Below are 15,128 nucleotides of genomic sequence, written 5' to 3' on the forward strand. Positions count from 1 at the left end.
TGACGTGTGCAACATAATCTACATACCAGACACATATCAACGATGTAGATGTTGATAATACGAAGAATGTGACATTGTGTTTTTAAATGTTAAATTTTAGACTGGGTTCAGTGTGGCAGCAACGTTAAGAGTATACACCTGATGATGGCCGATAGAGGCCGAAACATGTAGTGTAGAAAAAACAAGATCAAAGACATATAATATATATTGTTTGCACTTAGAACGGAGTTTGTATCATTTATCGTGTAAAGTGCAACAGGATGCTTAAATATAATAATGTACACGAATGTATCATAAACTTCAACAACAAAAAACAAGTGTTCCCATTGAAAGAAGTGAACAAAATGGGTATCCTACACATACAACGGAAGTTACACAAGAAAATCACGAAACTATTTAAAAATACGAACGTAAGAATAGCTTTTAAAGTAAATCATACATTAGGCAAAATACTAAACCACAAACATAACATAAATTCTTACGAACAAAGTGGCATATGCAAGTTGACTTGTCAGGGGTGCCAACAAGTGTATATAGGTCAAACAGGCAGAAAATTAGTAACACGCTACAATGAACATATAAGAAGTATAAGATTAAATAAAAATGACTCCGCCTATGCTCAACATATCCTAAATAGACAACATCAATACGGCCCAATTTCACAAGTCATGGAACTGATCGAAGTAGCAAAGAAAGGTAGATTAATGAATATAAAGGAAGAATACCAAATTTACCGCCACTACAAGGATAATAAACTAATAGATGAGCAGAAACAGGCAAAGGAAATCAATAACCAGAACAGCATGTTTGACCTCATCACTACTTGTATAAACACACCCCCGACCGCGTCATAACACACAAGGCTATAAAAACATTAGATGTAGTATTCCCACTGCAGTACACAGCACACAGGAACATATCAAACCATAAGGTAAGCAAGAATCAAATACAAAATTAAACAATATATATAATAATATATAAAATCCTAAGTAATATAATATCTTTGCAGCCATACAACCTCAAACTGACGTCTCCCATCTTCGGGATAAATTAACAAGGAGGAGTTCAGCATTTTATATCAAATATTTTAACATTTTAACGTTTTAACTTAAAAATAGGTTCGGATGAAAAGTGAGAACTTGAGAGTGTACTCAACTATCTTAGCATGTTTTGTGCTTTTACACGTCAACATATCGTAGCAGCGTCCACACGACAAACATAATTGTGAACATAAAAAAAGCGACAGTGTTTCCATAATTATAGCAAGTGCCTCTGATGATGGTTGTATCAAACCGAAACATGTAAGACAGAAATAATAATAAAAAGTGACCTACAAATTGTTACACTCGACGGACTTTCTATTAACTAAGTATATGTTGCTGTCTCGTCACCAAAATGCAGGACAAAATTATGACATAAAGATAGGTAACAGATTTTTCGAAAATGTGACACAGTTCAAATATTTTGGAACGACGATAACAAATGAAAACCTGATTGAGGAGGAAATTAAGATGAGATTGAACTCCGGTAATGCTTGTTACCATTCGGTCAAGAAACTTTTGTCTTCTCGTCTGCTCTCCAAAAACATAAAAATTAGAATATACAAAACTATAATTTTGCCTGTGGTTCTGTATGGGTGTGACACTTGGTCTCTGACATTAAGGGAGGAACATAGACTGAGGGTGTTTGAGAACAAGGTGTTGAGGAGAATATTTGGACCGAAGAGAGATGAAGTGACTGGAGGTTGGAGAAAACTGTACAATGAGGAGCTTCATAACTTGTACTCTTCTCCAAGTATAATTAGAATGATCAAGTCAAGGAGGATAAGGTGGGCAGGGAGTGTAGCATGGATGGGGGAGACGAAGAATGCATATAGGATATTGGTGGGAAAGCCAGAAGGAAAGAGACCACTTGGAAGACCAAGGCGTAGGTGGGTGGACAATATTAAAATAGATCTTAGAGAGATAAGATGGGATGGTATGGATTGGATTGATTTGGTTCGGGATAGGGACCAGTGGAGGGCTCTTGTGAACAGGGTAATGAACTTTCGGGTTCCATAAAACGTTGGGAATTTCTTGAGTAGCTGCAGAATTGGCGGCTCCTGAAGAAGGCCTCGGCTCCATTAGTAAGTAAGTAAGTAAGTAAGTAAGTAAGCTCTCATAGCTGTACTGTATGAGTAGCCTCTCTATTTTCTTCCTTTTATTAAACATGAATTACTGTTATTGATTAAATGATATTAATTTGCCTTTTTTTGGTCTCCTTGCTTGTAATTGGCCTTTGGGCTGTTAAGTCAGTACGTAAATGAATAAGAATTTAATTATGATTGTTACTACAACTACAACTGCTACTGCTGCTGTTACTACTAACAGTAATGAATCCATTACAATCAGTAATAACGCACCAGCTCTCACTGTGCCCTGAAGAGAGAGCTGACAGGAAACCAGAATCGCATATGGAAGTTCGATCTCAGAAAGTGGCTCAAAGCCTCACTTGGATATTCGTGAGGAATCTCAGAAAGTAACAGTCGGTTGCATGTTAATGCAGTCAGATCCTAACACAGGATACTAAAGGAATGATAGGAGAAAACTGAGAGGCTGTGGAGGGGAAGGAGCAGGTGGAGAGGGGTAGGAACAAGTGGTGGTTGGGAAGGGTCAGGTGGTGGGGGGAAGGAACAGTCGGAGAGGGGAAGGAGCAAGTGTTGAGTGGGAAGGATCAGGTGGAGAGGGGTATGAACAAGTGGAAGTTGGGAAGGGGCAGGTGGTGGAGGGAAGGAACAGTCGGAGTGGGGAAGGAACATGTGGAGAAGGGGAAGGAGCGGGTTGAGACTGTGATGGAGCAGATGGAGAAGGGAAGGAGGACGAAAGAGGAGTAGAAATTAATGAAGGAGAAAGACGAGTAAAAATGGTAGTAAGAACAGGGAGAAGACGAAATAAGGTAACAACAATAAAGAGGAAACAGGTTTCTGTCTGAAGTCATTATGTACTGTTCTCCGTTATTCTGTTATCTGCTCTCTCCTAGTTTATACAGGGTGTCCCAGGAGGAATGGACCAAACTTCGGGAGGGTGTTCCTTATGTTAAAGTATGCCGATATAACTCAAAACACCTATGTCCAAAGTTGAACGGTTACGGAGATAATGACCCGAGAAAAGTGTGGTCTTCTTGCAGGTCCACGCACTGTGGACAGTCAGCTGTGACTGTTATCTGTTTCTACTTGAGTGTGGTGATGTCACACTAGCCGTGATCTCATGCGCAACCTACCAAAGCCTACAGATTACGTTGCGGCGGGGTCGTGAATGGGTGGTAAATTAGTTGTGTGATGAGTTGCTGAAATGCCTCTTGTGTTTTCACACGTGGAATATTGTGATATGCATTTTGTGTGTGGATTTTGCGGTCGCAATGCACGTGCTGCTGTTGAAGAATACCAAAGGCGTTTTCCCGATCGAAGGATTCCATCTCGAAGTGTATTTACGCGAATTCACCAGACATTGCGTGATACTGGTTCTCTTGCAAGTGTTTCTGTGCACTCTGAAAGGCAGGATGTACGAATGATAGACACACGAGAGCACATTCTTGATATTGTTCAGTGAAGTCCGCGTCTATCACTCGTAGAATCGCCTCTCGCATCGGCGTATCACGTATTCAGGTGTGGCAAACTTTACATCATGAAGAGTTATTCTTACCATGATCAAATGGTACAACATCTGGAACCAGGCGACCATGCACAGCGTATGGATTTGTGCCACTGGATAAAAAGTTCATCCCGAACTGTTAAGCGTCATTTTATTCAGTGATGAGGCGTCTTTTACCCTGGATGGTGTAAATAATTTACGAAATGTGCATACGTGGTTCCATAATAATCCACATGAGATAATGGAAACGAAATTCCAAAAGAGATTTCCTGTGAATGTACGTTTACAGTTATGTGGTCGGGTTATAGCGCAGCCATATTACGTCATCGCTCGCCAGTCATGTGTCATGTATAGTGCTTGGAAACCTAAGGACAATTATGACATGGCGAGCGAGTATTTCGTACTTCAATTTTATGGCTTTCCGTCACTCACAAGTTAGTTTGATGTTACGTACATTATTAACATTACAGAATCCACATATTCCTGCCAGTTTTAATATGTATTTTGTAATCAACAAGTGTGTAACACCGGTCAAAGTTTGACACTTCTCTGGCCATTATCTCCGTAACCGTTCAACTTTGGACATAGGTGTTTTGGGTTATATCGGCATACTTTAACATAAGGAACACCCTCCCGAAGTTTGGTCCATTCCTCCTGGGACACCTTGTATATCCTCAGGTCCCTGCTTGCAGTCGCTGTCAGCGCGTGTTCTTAACTTAACATGAGGGACCAAGTTTCACACTATGCAACGCAACGGCACACATTACAGCTTTACGTTCACCGTCTTGCAGTTCCGGGCGGCAAGTGCACACTGACAAAATGGCCGACAGTTCAGGTCGACACTACTGTACACATAAACACAAACGAATGCCAATTTCCTGTCAGTTTTTTTTTTAATTTACTGCATACCCTTACCAATATGCACGGTACCTACGGCTGTTAATGCGACGTGGAAGTGTTGCGATGGAATTTCTGGGCGTGATTTTAATCATTGTTCATTAATTACATCACCATATTTTATATCGCCGTCAGCGTAGACGTGACGTATATTTTTTTTATAGATGGTACCAACGTTTCGGAGAAAATTGAGACCACCATCTTTAAGGTAGAAACGACAATGAAATAAGAGACAAGGTATTCCATCATAGCGTTGGTATCAGATTATCAAGCTACACGGTGTCATATCCCGTGATACCGTAATCTGGATACACACCGTAGTAACAAATCTTTAAAAAGAGTTAATATTGTGACGAAATAATCCATTGCTAGGCAACGGCTTAGTAAACACGGCCTAAAAGCCGTAATAGCAGACTAAGCGGAAGTTAATTTGCTAGGCAACGGCACTCAAACACTTGTTTCCCGGTATCCAATATTAACAAAGACATTCCCGTAACAAACAGAATAACAGAGAACCATTAACTGTTCGACATGGTGACTTATATTCGGGCCGCGTGGAAGTTATAAAAGGAATTCATTCGTGAATTCGAGAGTTTAGTCAGAGAATCCTCTTAGAGATTCGTCAAACAGACGTCGCTGAGAAGTTCAATTTGTGAGCTGTTATAATTGATTGTAATTGTAAGTAAGTGCCCATAAGCCCAATCATCTAAGCCAGAACCCATTCTTATTAGTCACGAAACCCCTTACACTTGATAATACCTTAATTTGCGTAGCATATCGAGTTTCAAGTTCTAGCCACTGTGTATTTTGACATCAACAAGGAAACTTAACGTATCTCAGGTTAGAAGATGCAAGTTCTTACCGTAATAGTCTTATAAGTCATCCTGACTCCTTCCATCACCTGTGCTAACCCTGCAATGTTACCACGTCTTTTATTACAGCTCTGGTGTTCACTTTATGAGCGAGATAGCAGCCTCCCACACACACATTTCCTGCGGTTTCTATTCACGTGTAAATGTGTGCAGTTTCTTATCTGCACAGATGTTGATATACGGGGTTCATAGGCAGAGCCACATCTTCCCGTAGCGTAATCCTGTTGCCTTGTGTCGAGTCATGTAAAAGTGTCACGAATTCACAACAGGTTCACTTAGTCATCAAAACAGAAAGCGACACATATATTTGCGCAACGAATTGCTCATTTGGTCTCACCATACGATTTGTGTGTTTTCTCGAAATGAAACATTTGGCAGGGAATTTTATAGAAATAAACTAGGAACTCTTGGGGAAAAAAGAAAATGAACACCTAGTGAAAATTGTCCGTCAGAATCGTATACCACTTGCTTTAATGTACAGAAACTCTGCATTCTGCCCACACAATGTATTTGTGTGTTCCGTATGGTTCTCACAGTAAACATCGACTGTTTCCCTAAACAGCATTAATCGGTTGGGCTTTGTAATGGAGACGTAGTGTGTGTTTCCTGTGAGGTACGCACTGAACTCTGCATTCTGTCCACACATTGTATTTGTGTGTTCCATATGGTTCTCACAATAAACATCGGCTCTTTCCCTAAACAGCATTAATCGGTTGGGCTTTGTAATGGAGACGTAGTGTGTGTTTCCTGTGAGGTACGCACTGAACTCTGCATTCTGTCCACACATTGTATTTGTGTGTTCCGTATGGTTCTCACAATAAACAGCGACTGTTTCCATAAACAGCATTAACCGCGTGGGCTATGTAACGGAGATTTAATATAGGCTGTTGTCTATTTTGGTCAATACTGGAGGCAACAATCAGCGGTTCGGCCTGTAAATCGCGGGTTTTTATGGTCGGCAAGTCGTTCATTTTTTCCAAAATTATTTTAAACCTCGAAATTATTCCTGCATTTTAGCAGAAATTCTTAAGTGCGAGTATTATTTACTGGTCATCAGATTATGTGATCCGGCTGTTAACATTATTTACACTGCAAAATGACCATCATTTATTGCCCGCGTGGCAAAATTATATATTTTATAATTGAAAACAACGAACGAACAAATATGCTGTTTCATGCACAAAATGCTCTCTTTGGTGTAGCAATTATCCAGTTTGGCGTAGGAAATACGTTCATATAATCACAAATACTCACTGCAGTAAATTACATACTTAGAATACAAGAAAAAATAAGATTTGATGTCTATATACATGTCTATGGCATATACAGAGATAAGTTTTACTGATAATTATTCACGCTTAGGAATATTAAAATTCTTTGAGGTGCAGTCGTATCTGTCTACTTGCTCCAACATTCGGGAATGCACTTGTACACAAAGTGTTTATCGTATGGACTCAGAATAAACAATTATTAAACGTCTTTCCGTGTAGCGTTCAACGATTTGTGTTCATGATGCAGAAACAGCGTGTTCCCTGTGAGGTATGATCTGCATTTTTAAATATAAAAAAATTCAAAATTAAGTAAACACTTTCAACAGATCATATAAGATAAACTAGCCACGTAGTGTTCGTGTAACACGTACAGACTGAGAGAGTCTCTCCCAGGTTCTTAACAAACATTATAGACGTCCAACAGGAGCCCCATGGGTCTCGTGGAAGGCAGCAGCTACTGACACCGGGCATCAATCGACTTCCCTTGCGGTGGTGTTTCACGTTTTTGAAACTTCGGTTGCACATTTGCAGCAGAATTCATCTCATACTGAATTAAGTAGAATTCTGAACGCCAGAATGTGGCAATACTGTGAAGCGAAGGAATGTTGTATTATCAATATATGAAATTATTTCATTCTTCAACGCTCTCATTGCTACACTGATGTTACCATGTATCTTGGCTGATATGTCTTTTTTTTTTTTTTGCTGGGATCCCATGGTGAGTTCTTGCTCAGATGTCACGTGGAGTTCGTTCTGGAATTCCATGAGAAGTCCTTGTTGGAATGCCACAAGGAGTTTTTGCTAAAATTCCACGAGTTCCTGCTGAAATTCCATGAGGAGTTCTTCGTGGAATTTCTTGAGGAGTTCTTGCTCAAATGCCACGTTGGATTTATGCTGGAGACCCAGGAATAATTTTTGCTAGAATGCCATAAGAAGTCCTTGCTGGGCATCCACGAGGAGTCCTTCCTGGGATTCCGTGATGGATTCTTGTTAGAATTCGACGAAGAATCCTTGGTGAAATGCCATGATAAGTCATTGCTGGAATTCCACGAATAGTCCTTCTTGGAATGCCATGAGGAGTTCTTGATATAATCCCACAAGGAGTCTTTACTGGAATTCCATGTAGAATTCTTGCTGAAATGCCATGAGGATTTCTTGCTGGAATGCTCGTTCGAGTATAATGAGGACAGCTCTCCTTCACAGTCAGGTAAAAGAAGCTTTGGAACGCAGATCCCAAAACGTGAACTGAACCTGTGGCCGAAAGAGCACGATTCTGTAGAATGCACTAGAAACAGTCCAACCCTACGGCACACATGATACTCAGTGCAGCTCGGTGGTGCTGGGAAGTGTCCAGGCTTCGAGCACTCATACTCTGGCTCGTCTTTATCCCATTTAGAGGAAAAGAGAGAAATACTTGATGGTTCTGCTTGCGGCAAGCTTTTCGGTACAACCGTTGTGGCATCTCCGTCTGCTGATTGTGATAAGGCTCTGAAAGGATCCGTAGAGATATCCACGTCTATTAATTGTGACGAAGACCTGGAAGGAGCCGTAGAGATGTCCACGTCTGCTGATTGTGATAAGGATCTGAAAGGATCCGTAGAGATATCCACGTCTGTTAATTGTGACGAAGACCTGGAAGGAGCCGTAGAGATGTCCACGTCTGCTGATTGTGATGAAGACCTGGAAGGAGCCGTAGAGATGTCCACGTCTGCTGATTGTGATAAGGATCTGGAAGGAGGCGTAGAGATATTCACGTCTGCTGATTGTGACGAAGACCTGGAAGGAGCCGTAGAGATATCCACGTTTGCTGATTGTGATGAAGATCTGGAAGTAGGCGTTGAGATATCTACATCTGCTGATTGTGATAAGTATGTCGCGGGAACTCCACTTTGTACTGTTTGTTCATTGGTGTTCTGCTGAGTATCACCGCAAGCAATCGTCGGTCCTTTTGGACTGCATGCCGTATGTTGTGAGGCTACGTCAGACAGAATTGGCAGGATATCCTTTACTATTGGCGCCAATTTCAGAGAAGAGAAGAATTTCCTGATGTCGCTTAGGACTGGGCTCAGTGTTGATGCTGACCCATCGCATCCAATGATTGTCTCTGCTGAAACAGGTGAGGAATTGCTTCTCGGTTTCGTCGGTTCAGTATCTGGTTGATAAGAGGGTAACGAAGAGGTGGGTCCTGCTTCCTGTGCTCCTGTCAGGACAGCCCAGCAGACCGCTACTAACAGCAGTAGGAAGACACTCTGGAAATATAACGAAAGTAGTCCGTTACATTCATTTACTTACTTGAGTGTACGAGGGGTAGGCCACCTCGGCCCTTGCACCGCGACTTACAGTGGTCTATTGTGTCTTCCTTACTTACTTAGGGCCGCGCCATAGCTAAAGCGGTTAGTCGCTGGCTTCCTACCGCGGCTGCCCGGGTTCGATCCCGGGTCCGGTCAAGTGGGATTTGTGGTGGACAAAGTGGCTTTGGAGCAGGTTTTCTCCGAGTACTTCGATTTCCCCTGCCAATCTTCATTCCACCAATTGCTCCACAATCACCCTCACCTATCATCTGGGGCTGGTACAATAGGCCAGAAGTGGCCGCAGTACAAGAGACTTAGTCCCACCCCACTAGCAATAAAAAACCCGAAGGTTCATTACCGTGTTCACAAGAACCATCCACTGGTCCCTATCCTGAGCCAGATCAATCCAATCCATACCATCCCATCCTATCACTCTAAGATCCATTTTAATATTGTCCATCCACCTGCGTCTTCGTCTTTCCAGTGGTCTCTTTCCTTCTGGCTGTCCCACCAATAACCTATATGCATTTCTCTTCTCCCCCATTCGTGCTACATGCCCTGCCCACCTCATTCTCCTTGATTAGATCATTCTAATTATACTTGGGGAAGAGTACAAGTTATGAAGCTCCTCATTATTCAGTTTTCTCCAACCTCCTGTCATTTCATCTCTCTTCGGTCCAAATATTCTCCTCAACACCTTGTTCTCAAACACCCTCAGTCTGTGTTCCTCCCTTAATGTCAGAGACCAAGTTTCACACCCATACAGAACCACAGGCAAAATTATAGTTTCCTATATTCTAATTTTTATGTTTTTGGACAGCAGACGAGAAGACAAAAGGTTCTGGACCGAATGGTAACAAGCATTACCGGAGTTCCATCTTATCTTAATTTCCTCCTCAATCAGGTTTTGATTTGTTATCGTTGTCCCCAAATATCGGAACTGTGCCACATTTTCAAAACATCCGTTACCTATCTTTATGTCATAATTTTGTCCTGCATTTTGGTGACGAGACAGCAACATATACTTAGTTTTCTCTGTGTTTACTTCTAGACGAACCTCCTTACTTGCGTCAATCAAACTTTCTGTGTTTCTGTTTATGGTATCTATGTTATGACCCAGTAGATTCACATCATTAACATGATGTGCCCACCTGGTTTTCCTGTATCTTCCCAATGGCATAAATTCATTGGAAGTAAAAGTTAGAATTGCTCGCCTAAATGAGTAATGTTACAGGCGGGAAGAACGAGAATCGAAGCTGTGTACCGCATACTGCAATACAAAAATACCCTGACGCGTTCCTTGCAGTTTATTCGCTTTCATTTGCGGACTCCAGCAGCCGTCACAAAGTAGGCTTCAATTAGAGGCCGGTATGACTGAAAGTTGACATGACTGATGGATTTTCAGTAAAATGAACCCAGTCCCGAATTTTAAGGAAATTTTTCTAGCACTTTTATAGATTAAGTACGGGCGGATGGACAGACACATACAACATATTCATAAGACGTAACATTTTGCTTAATAAACAATTCCTACTGTACTCCGAATATTTTTGTTTTCTGAAACTTGAATTTACCGAACAGCTTCTGCGAACGAGAAACGAGCACGCAGCGCAAAAATATGCCTTCTGTAATATTTACATGTTTTGCATGAAACATGTTCGAATTCTACGTAACGTATTGAAGGCTTCAGCTGAAAAGGAAATAGCGAGACTGATCATCACATATTCCATTAAGTCCTATAAAGCATAGTGATTACTATATGTACCACCTGCTTTAACTCACTAAAACCGTACATTCTACCCACAGAGTACATTTTTGTGTTCCGTCTGGTTCTCACAATAAACAGCGACTGTTTCCCTAAACAGCATTAACCGGTTGGGCTTTGTAGCGGAGATGTAATGTGTTTCCTGTGAGGTACGAACTGAATTTATATATATTATAGAACTCTGCATTCTGCCAATACAGCGACTGTTTCCATAAACAGCATTAACTGGTTGGACTTTGTAGCGGAGACGTAATGTGTTTCCTGTGAGGTACGAACTGAATTTATATATATTATAGAGCTCTGCATTCTGCCAATACAGCGACTGTTTCCCTAAACAGCATTAACTGGTTGGACTTTGTATCGGAGAACCGTACGGGACACAAACACACTATGTGGGCAGAATGCAGTTTCGTAATATTAAAGCAGGTGGTGCATATAGTGTCCACTGGGCTTTAAAAGTTTGAGAGACCCTTACCTTAGTACTTCCACAGTGCATCTCGGCCCCTTCCACCCAAGTGCTTTTCCGGCAAAGGTGCCCGGTCCCTTTTATTACAATGCCGGCTGTGGCATTGTTTGCGGGCGAGATACAGACATCTCCCTCACAGATTCACAGTGGCCTCTGTTTGCGTGTGTAAACTTACTTATCTACGTTGGCATGCAGAGTCACCTCTGTCTGCAGTGTAATCCTATTACCTTTTGTCGAGTCATGTAAAAATGTCACGAATTTACTGAGCTACATACGTTACAACAGGTTCACTTAGTCACCAAGGTACAGAATATGGCATATATATTTTGCTCACACAGTGAGATGAAAAACCTTAAATTACGCAATTTCTTGTTACTATAGCAACGAATTGCCGGTCCGCGGTAGCCGAGCAGTCTGAGGCATGAACTGTCTTCGCTCGCTCGCAAGCCGGGATCGTGGATTCGAATCCCACATAAGGCATGGATGTTTGGCGTGTGTATGCGTTTATTCTGTATTTGTGTTGTCCTTTGTTTATGTAGAGACCTTGCGACGAGCTGATCACCCGTCCAAGGAGTCCTAACGTGTGTAAAATTATCCAAAGTGGAGCAAGAGGAGGGAGAAAGAGAACAAACAGCAACGAACTGTTGCGCGTTCACACATTAGATGAAGTTATGTAATACATCACGAACGAGCGATCAGTGTATTTTTGTCTATTCTGTAAGTATTGATATATTTTCGGGTGGATATATGAAGTATAGTTAGTGGGTATGAAAGACTATGATTGAGGTTACGAATCTGTGTTCGTAGATATACCACAGAGACCAGTCCAGTAAAACCATGCCGAGAGCTGTTAAGAGCTGTTAACGGGTTAACCCATTTGGCATTCTTGTTGTGTAATACGTTACGATTACTGACTGCTGGATGTGACGTGGACACAGCATTCTGAGCATTTTACGTTATGCTTCCGGAATTTGAGATTAAATGCAGTGAGCTTACGTCACAGATCGTGCCAAGTAAGTACACTGGACAGGCATATCGGCAATGTGACACGATCCCATACAGGAACGTGCCTTTCCGCTGATCACGGCGGGACAGCACAGCACAGTCCACTTGTTCGTAACCAGATAATTCGTATGTACCACAGTAAATCCGTTCACAGACCTAGTTGTAAAGCACAGTGGTTCGTGGCGTCCAGGTACTTCCCTCATGCTCAAAGTTGTGACTTTTGTACAGGTAAAAGAATGGATACAATTGTCCTCGAACCCGGTACATTAAGCAGGAAATATATCGGGTACCTAGTCCTAAATTTATTTATTTATTTGTTTAATCAGCCATTAGAATATACATTCTATAAGCTAATGTTATGGTTGTTTAGATGACTTGGTGAGAAGTCGTTCAGCGGCGAATCCTCAGTAATTCAAATCAGGTCAATTGGCCAGTTTCGTTTGAGTCTTCTGTTGTCTTCTCTTGTCGATAGCGTCTTTAGGAGTGGGTTTTTGTGAGATATGATTTTGTTGTTATGTCTGTTGCTTTTTTGTTCGATGACGTCTTGTACGGAAGATATACCGAGATCGGTGTCAGTGTTGCATTGGAGACATACCGTGGCGTGTCTACTGTCATTCGTAGGATCCTAGACTGGCCTCTCTGTATTAATGCTATATTAGATTTACTGCCGCAGCCCCATAATTCCGGGCCGTACGACCAAATAGGTATGATTATAGTCTTATAGATCAGAATTTTATTTTCAACTGTTAGCTTTGATTTTCTGCCTATCAGCCAGTTTAACTCTTCAATGGTTAAGTCTCCTTGCTTTCGTTTCTTGACTACATGCTGCTTCCATGTTAACTTGCTGTCTATAGTCATACCTAGGTATTTTATTTCTGCTTTGCGTAGTATTTGGATATCACTGATGTATATGTCAGGTGTCGGCTTTTTTCGTAGGGTGAAAGTTATGTAGCAAGTCTTGTTTTCATTTATTCTGATACGCCACTTCTCGAACCAATTTTATAATGATCTAAGGTGATGTTGACGGTCTGTTGCTGCTCTTTCTGGGTCTTTGTTAGCTGACAGTATAGCTATATCATCGGCAGATGTTCCAAGAGTTATATTTGAGGAAGTGGGTAGGTCAGGTGTAAATAGTGTATAAAGTTGGACCGGCCGGTCACGGTAGTCGAGCGGTCTAAGGCATGCACTATCTTCGCTCGCTCGGAAGCCGGGATCGTGGGTTCGAATCCCACTCAGGGCATGGATGGTTGTGTGCGTTTTTCTGTTTGTGTACAGGTAGAGGCCTTGCGACGAGCTGATCACCCGCCCAAGGAGTCCTACCGTATGTCCAAGATGTAGTAAACCGAAGTGAAACGGAGAGTTTCTTGGAGGTAGACCTAGGCCCAAACGAGGGCTGTAGCGCCAATGAAAAAAAAAAAAGTTGGACCAAGGCCACTGCCCTGTGGCACATCTACTTTTATCGATTGTGGTTCAGATTTTTCGTTTCCCACTCTTATTTGAAACTTCCGGTCACTTAGGTAGGATTTAAGAATATTAAAATATGGTGGTGGAAGGATTTGTTTGATCTTGTATAGCAGACCACTATGCCACACCCTGTCGAAAGCCTGGCTGACGTCTAAGAACAGTGCTGTACAGTAGCTTCTGTCGTCTGAGGCTTTGTTGACGATATTTGTTATTCGATGAATCTGCTGTAAGGTAGAGTGGCCTTGACGAAATCCAAATTGGTGGTGTGGAATCCACTCTTCTGGCCTCAAGTCTTTGTTTATTCTTCTAGGTATAAGTTTTTCAAAAACTTTGGATGTCGCTGATATGATGCTGATTGGGCGGTGTGAAGTGATTTCTGTTGGATCCTTTCCTGGTTTAGTTTTCGTGATTATTTGTGAGATTTTAAACTATTTAGGCCAGTAGGACATTTTTATTATTCCATTAAAGATGTAGGTTAATAGTACTGTTCCTTTTTTTGGGAGTTCCTTTAGCATTTTTGGTGTGACTTGGTCTAGTCCGGGTGTTTTTTTAAACCCAAAGATTTGATCACTTCTTTAATTTCCTTCGGGGTGGTAATCGTTAGAGTTTGTTGTGGTTCTATGGGAGCTGCTAAGTTTTATTCTATTTTTTGGTCTCTTCCCTCATTATGCGTAGTAAATATGTTGGCAAAATGTTTTGCAAAGAGTTCGGATTTCTCTTTGTTACTTCTTGCTAGGCAATATAAAAAGAAAATATGCACGAAGGAGAGTCAGTAAACAGGTCACAAATAGGTATGAAACTGAGGAGTGGGTTGTTGTAGTGGGTCCATGTGAGGGGTCGAATGGAGGCCGTTTCCTTATGCCAGGGGATAAACCGTTGCCTTCAACTTCCAGCTACCGAGGATGACCGGCGTGGGTACGGTGAAGCTGTTCCCGAGCTTACTGAAGCGACACACGACCAAGACGAATGGGGAACTTGAGGAATACTTCCACGCATTCTTATCCTCATTACTAGGTGGAGGTGAGTAGTTCCAGCGTCAAAAGGAAAGACTTTAATGCTGATATTTTGAATAATTGTTTAGGGATATGAAACAGTTGACTCCTTATAGTGCAGTGGGTTAAAAGTTTAGCATCACGAGAGACAGTGTTTTGTGTCTTATAAGCCAGTAGGACTACCGTCGTTTCGGAGAAACGTGCCGCCTCCATCCTAAGATCTCATATACAGCACAAACTCACTAATTCGGTAACAGATAATCCGGATCGAAATATGAAAAATTCTGTTCGCAATTGAGTACATACTTTAAAAAGACGGGTGGGATTTAGGAACAAGAAGGGTTAGAGCATGAGGACTTTCAGACTGTGTTGAGGGCAGCTGAAGGGACTGAAACCATGCAGAAAGTAACCAAGATTGGATTCAGCTGGATGAAGGAGACCCTGGATTGCAGCTTCTGACAGAGGAAGAAATTTCT

The 15,128-nt window shown here is 41.7% G+C and overlaps 1 protein-coding gene across 1 annotated transcript in view; it reads right to left on the bottom strand.

The window, feature by feature from the left end:
• Positions 1-5,409, bottom strand: part of LOC111865332 (mucin-2-like) — a 20,394-nt gene extending 14,985 nt beyond the window's left edge. Inside the window, exon 1 of the mRNA XM_023853249.1 lies at positions 5,389-5,409. Within this exon, the coding sequence (XP_023709017.1) occupies positions 5,389-5,409 (21 nt within the window). The remainder of the gene's footprint in view (positions 1-5,388) is intronic.
• Between the last annotated feature and the right edge of the window lie 9,719 nt (positions 5,410-15,128).

This window comes from Cryptotermes secundus, unplaced genomic scaffold (assembly GCF_002891405.2).
Source record: "Cryptotermes secundus unplaced genomic scaffold, Csec_1.0 scaffold17, whole genome shotgun sequence".
NCBI lineage: Eukaryota > Metazoa > Arthropoda > Insecta > Blattodea > Kalotermitidae > Cryptotermes > Cryptotermes secundus.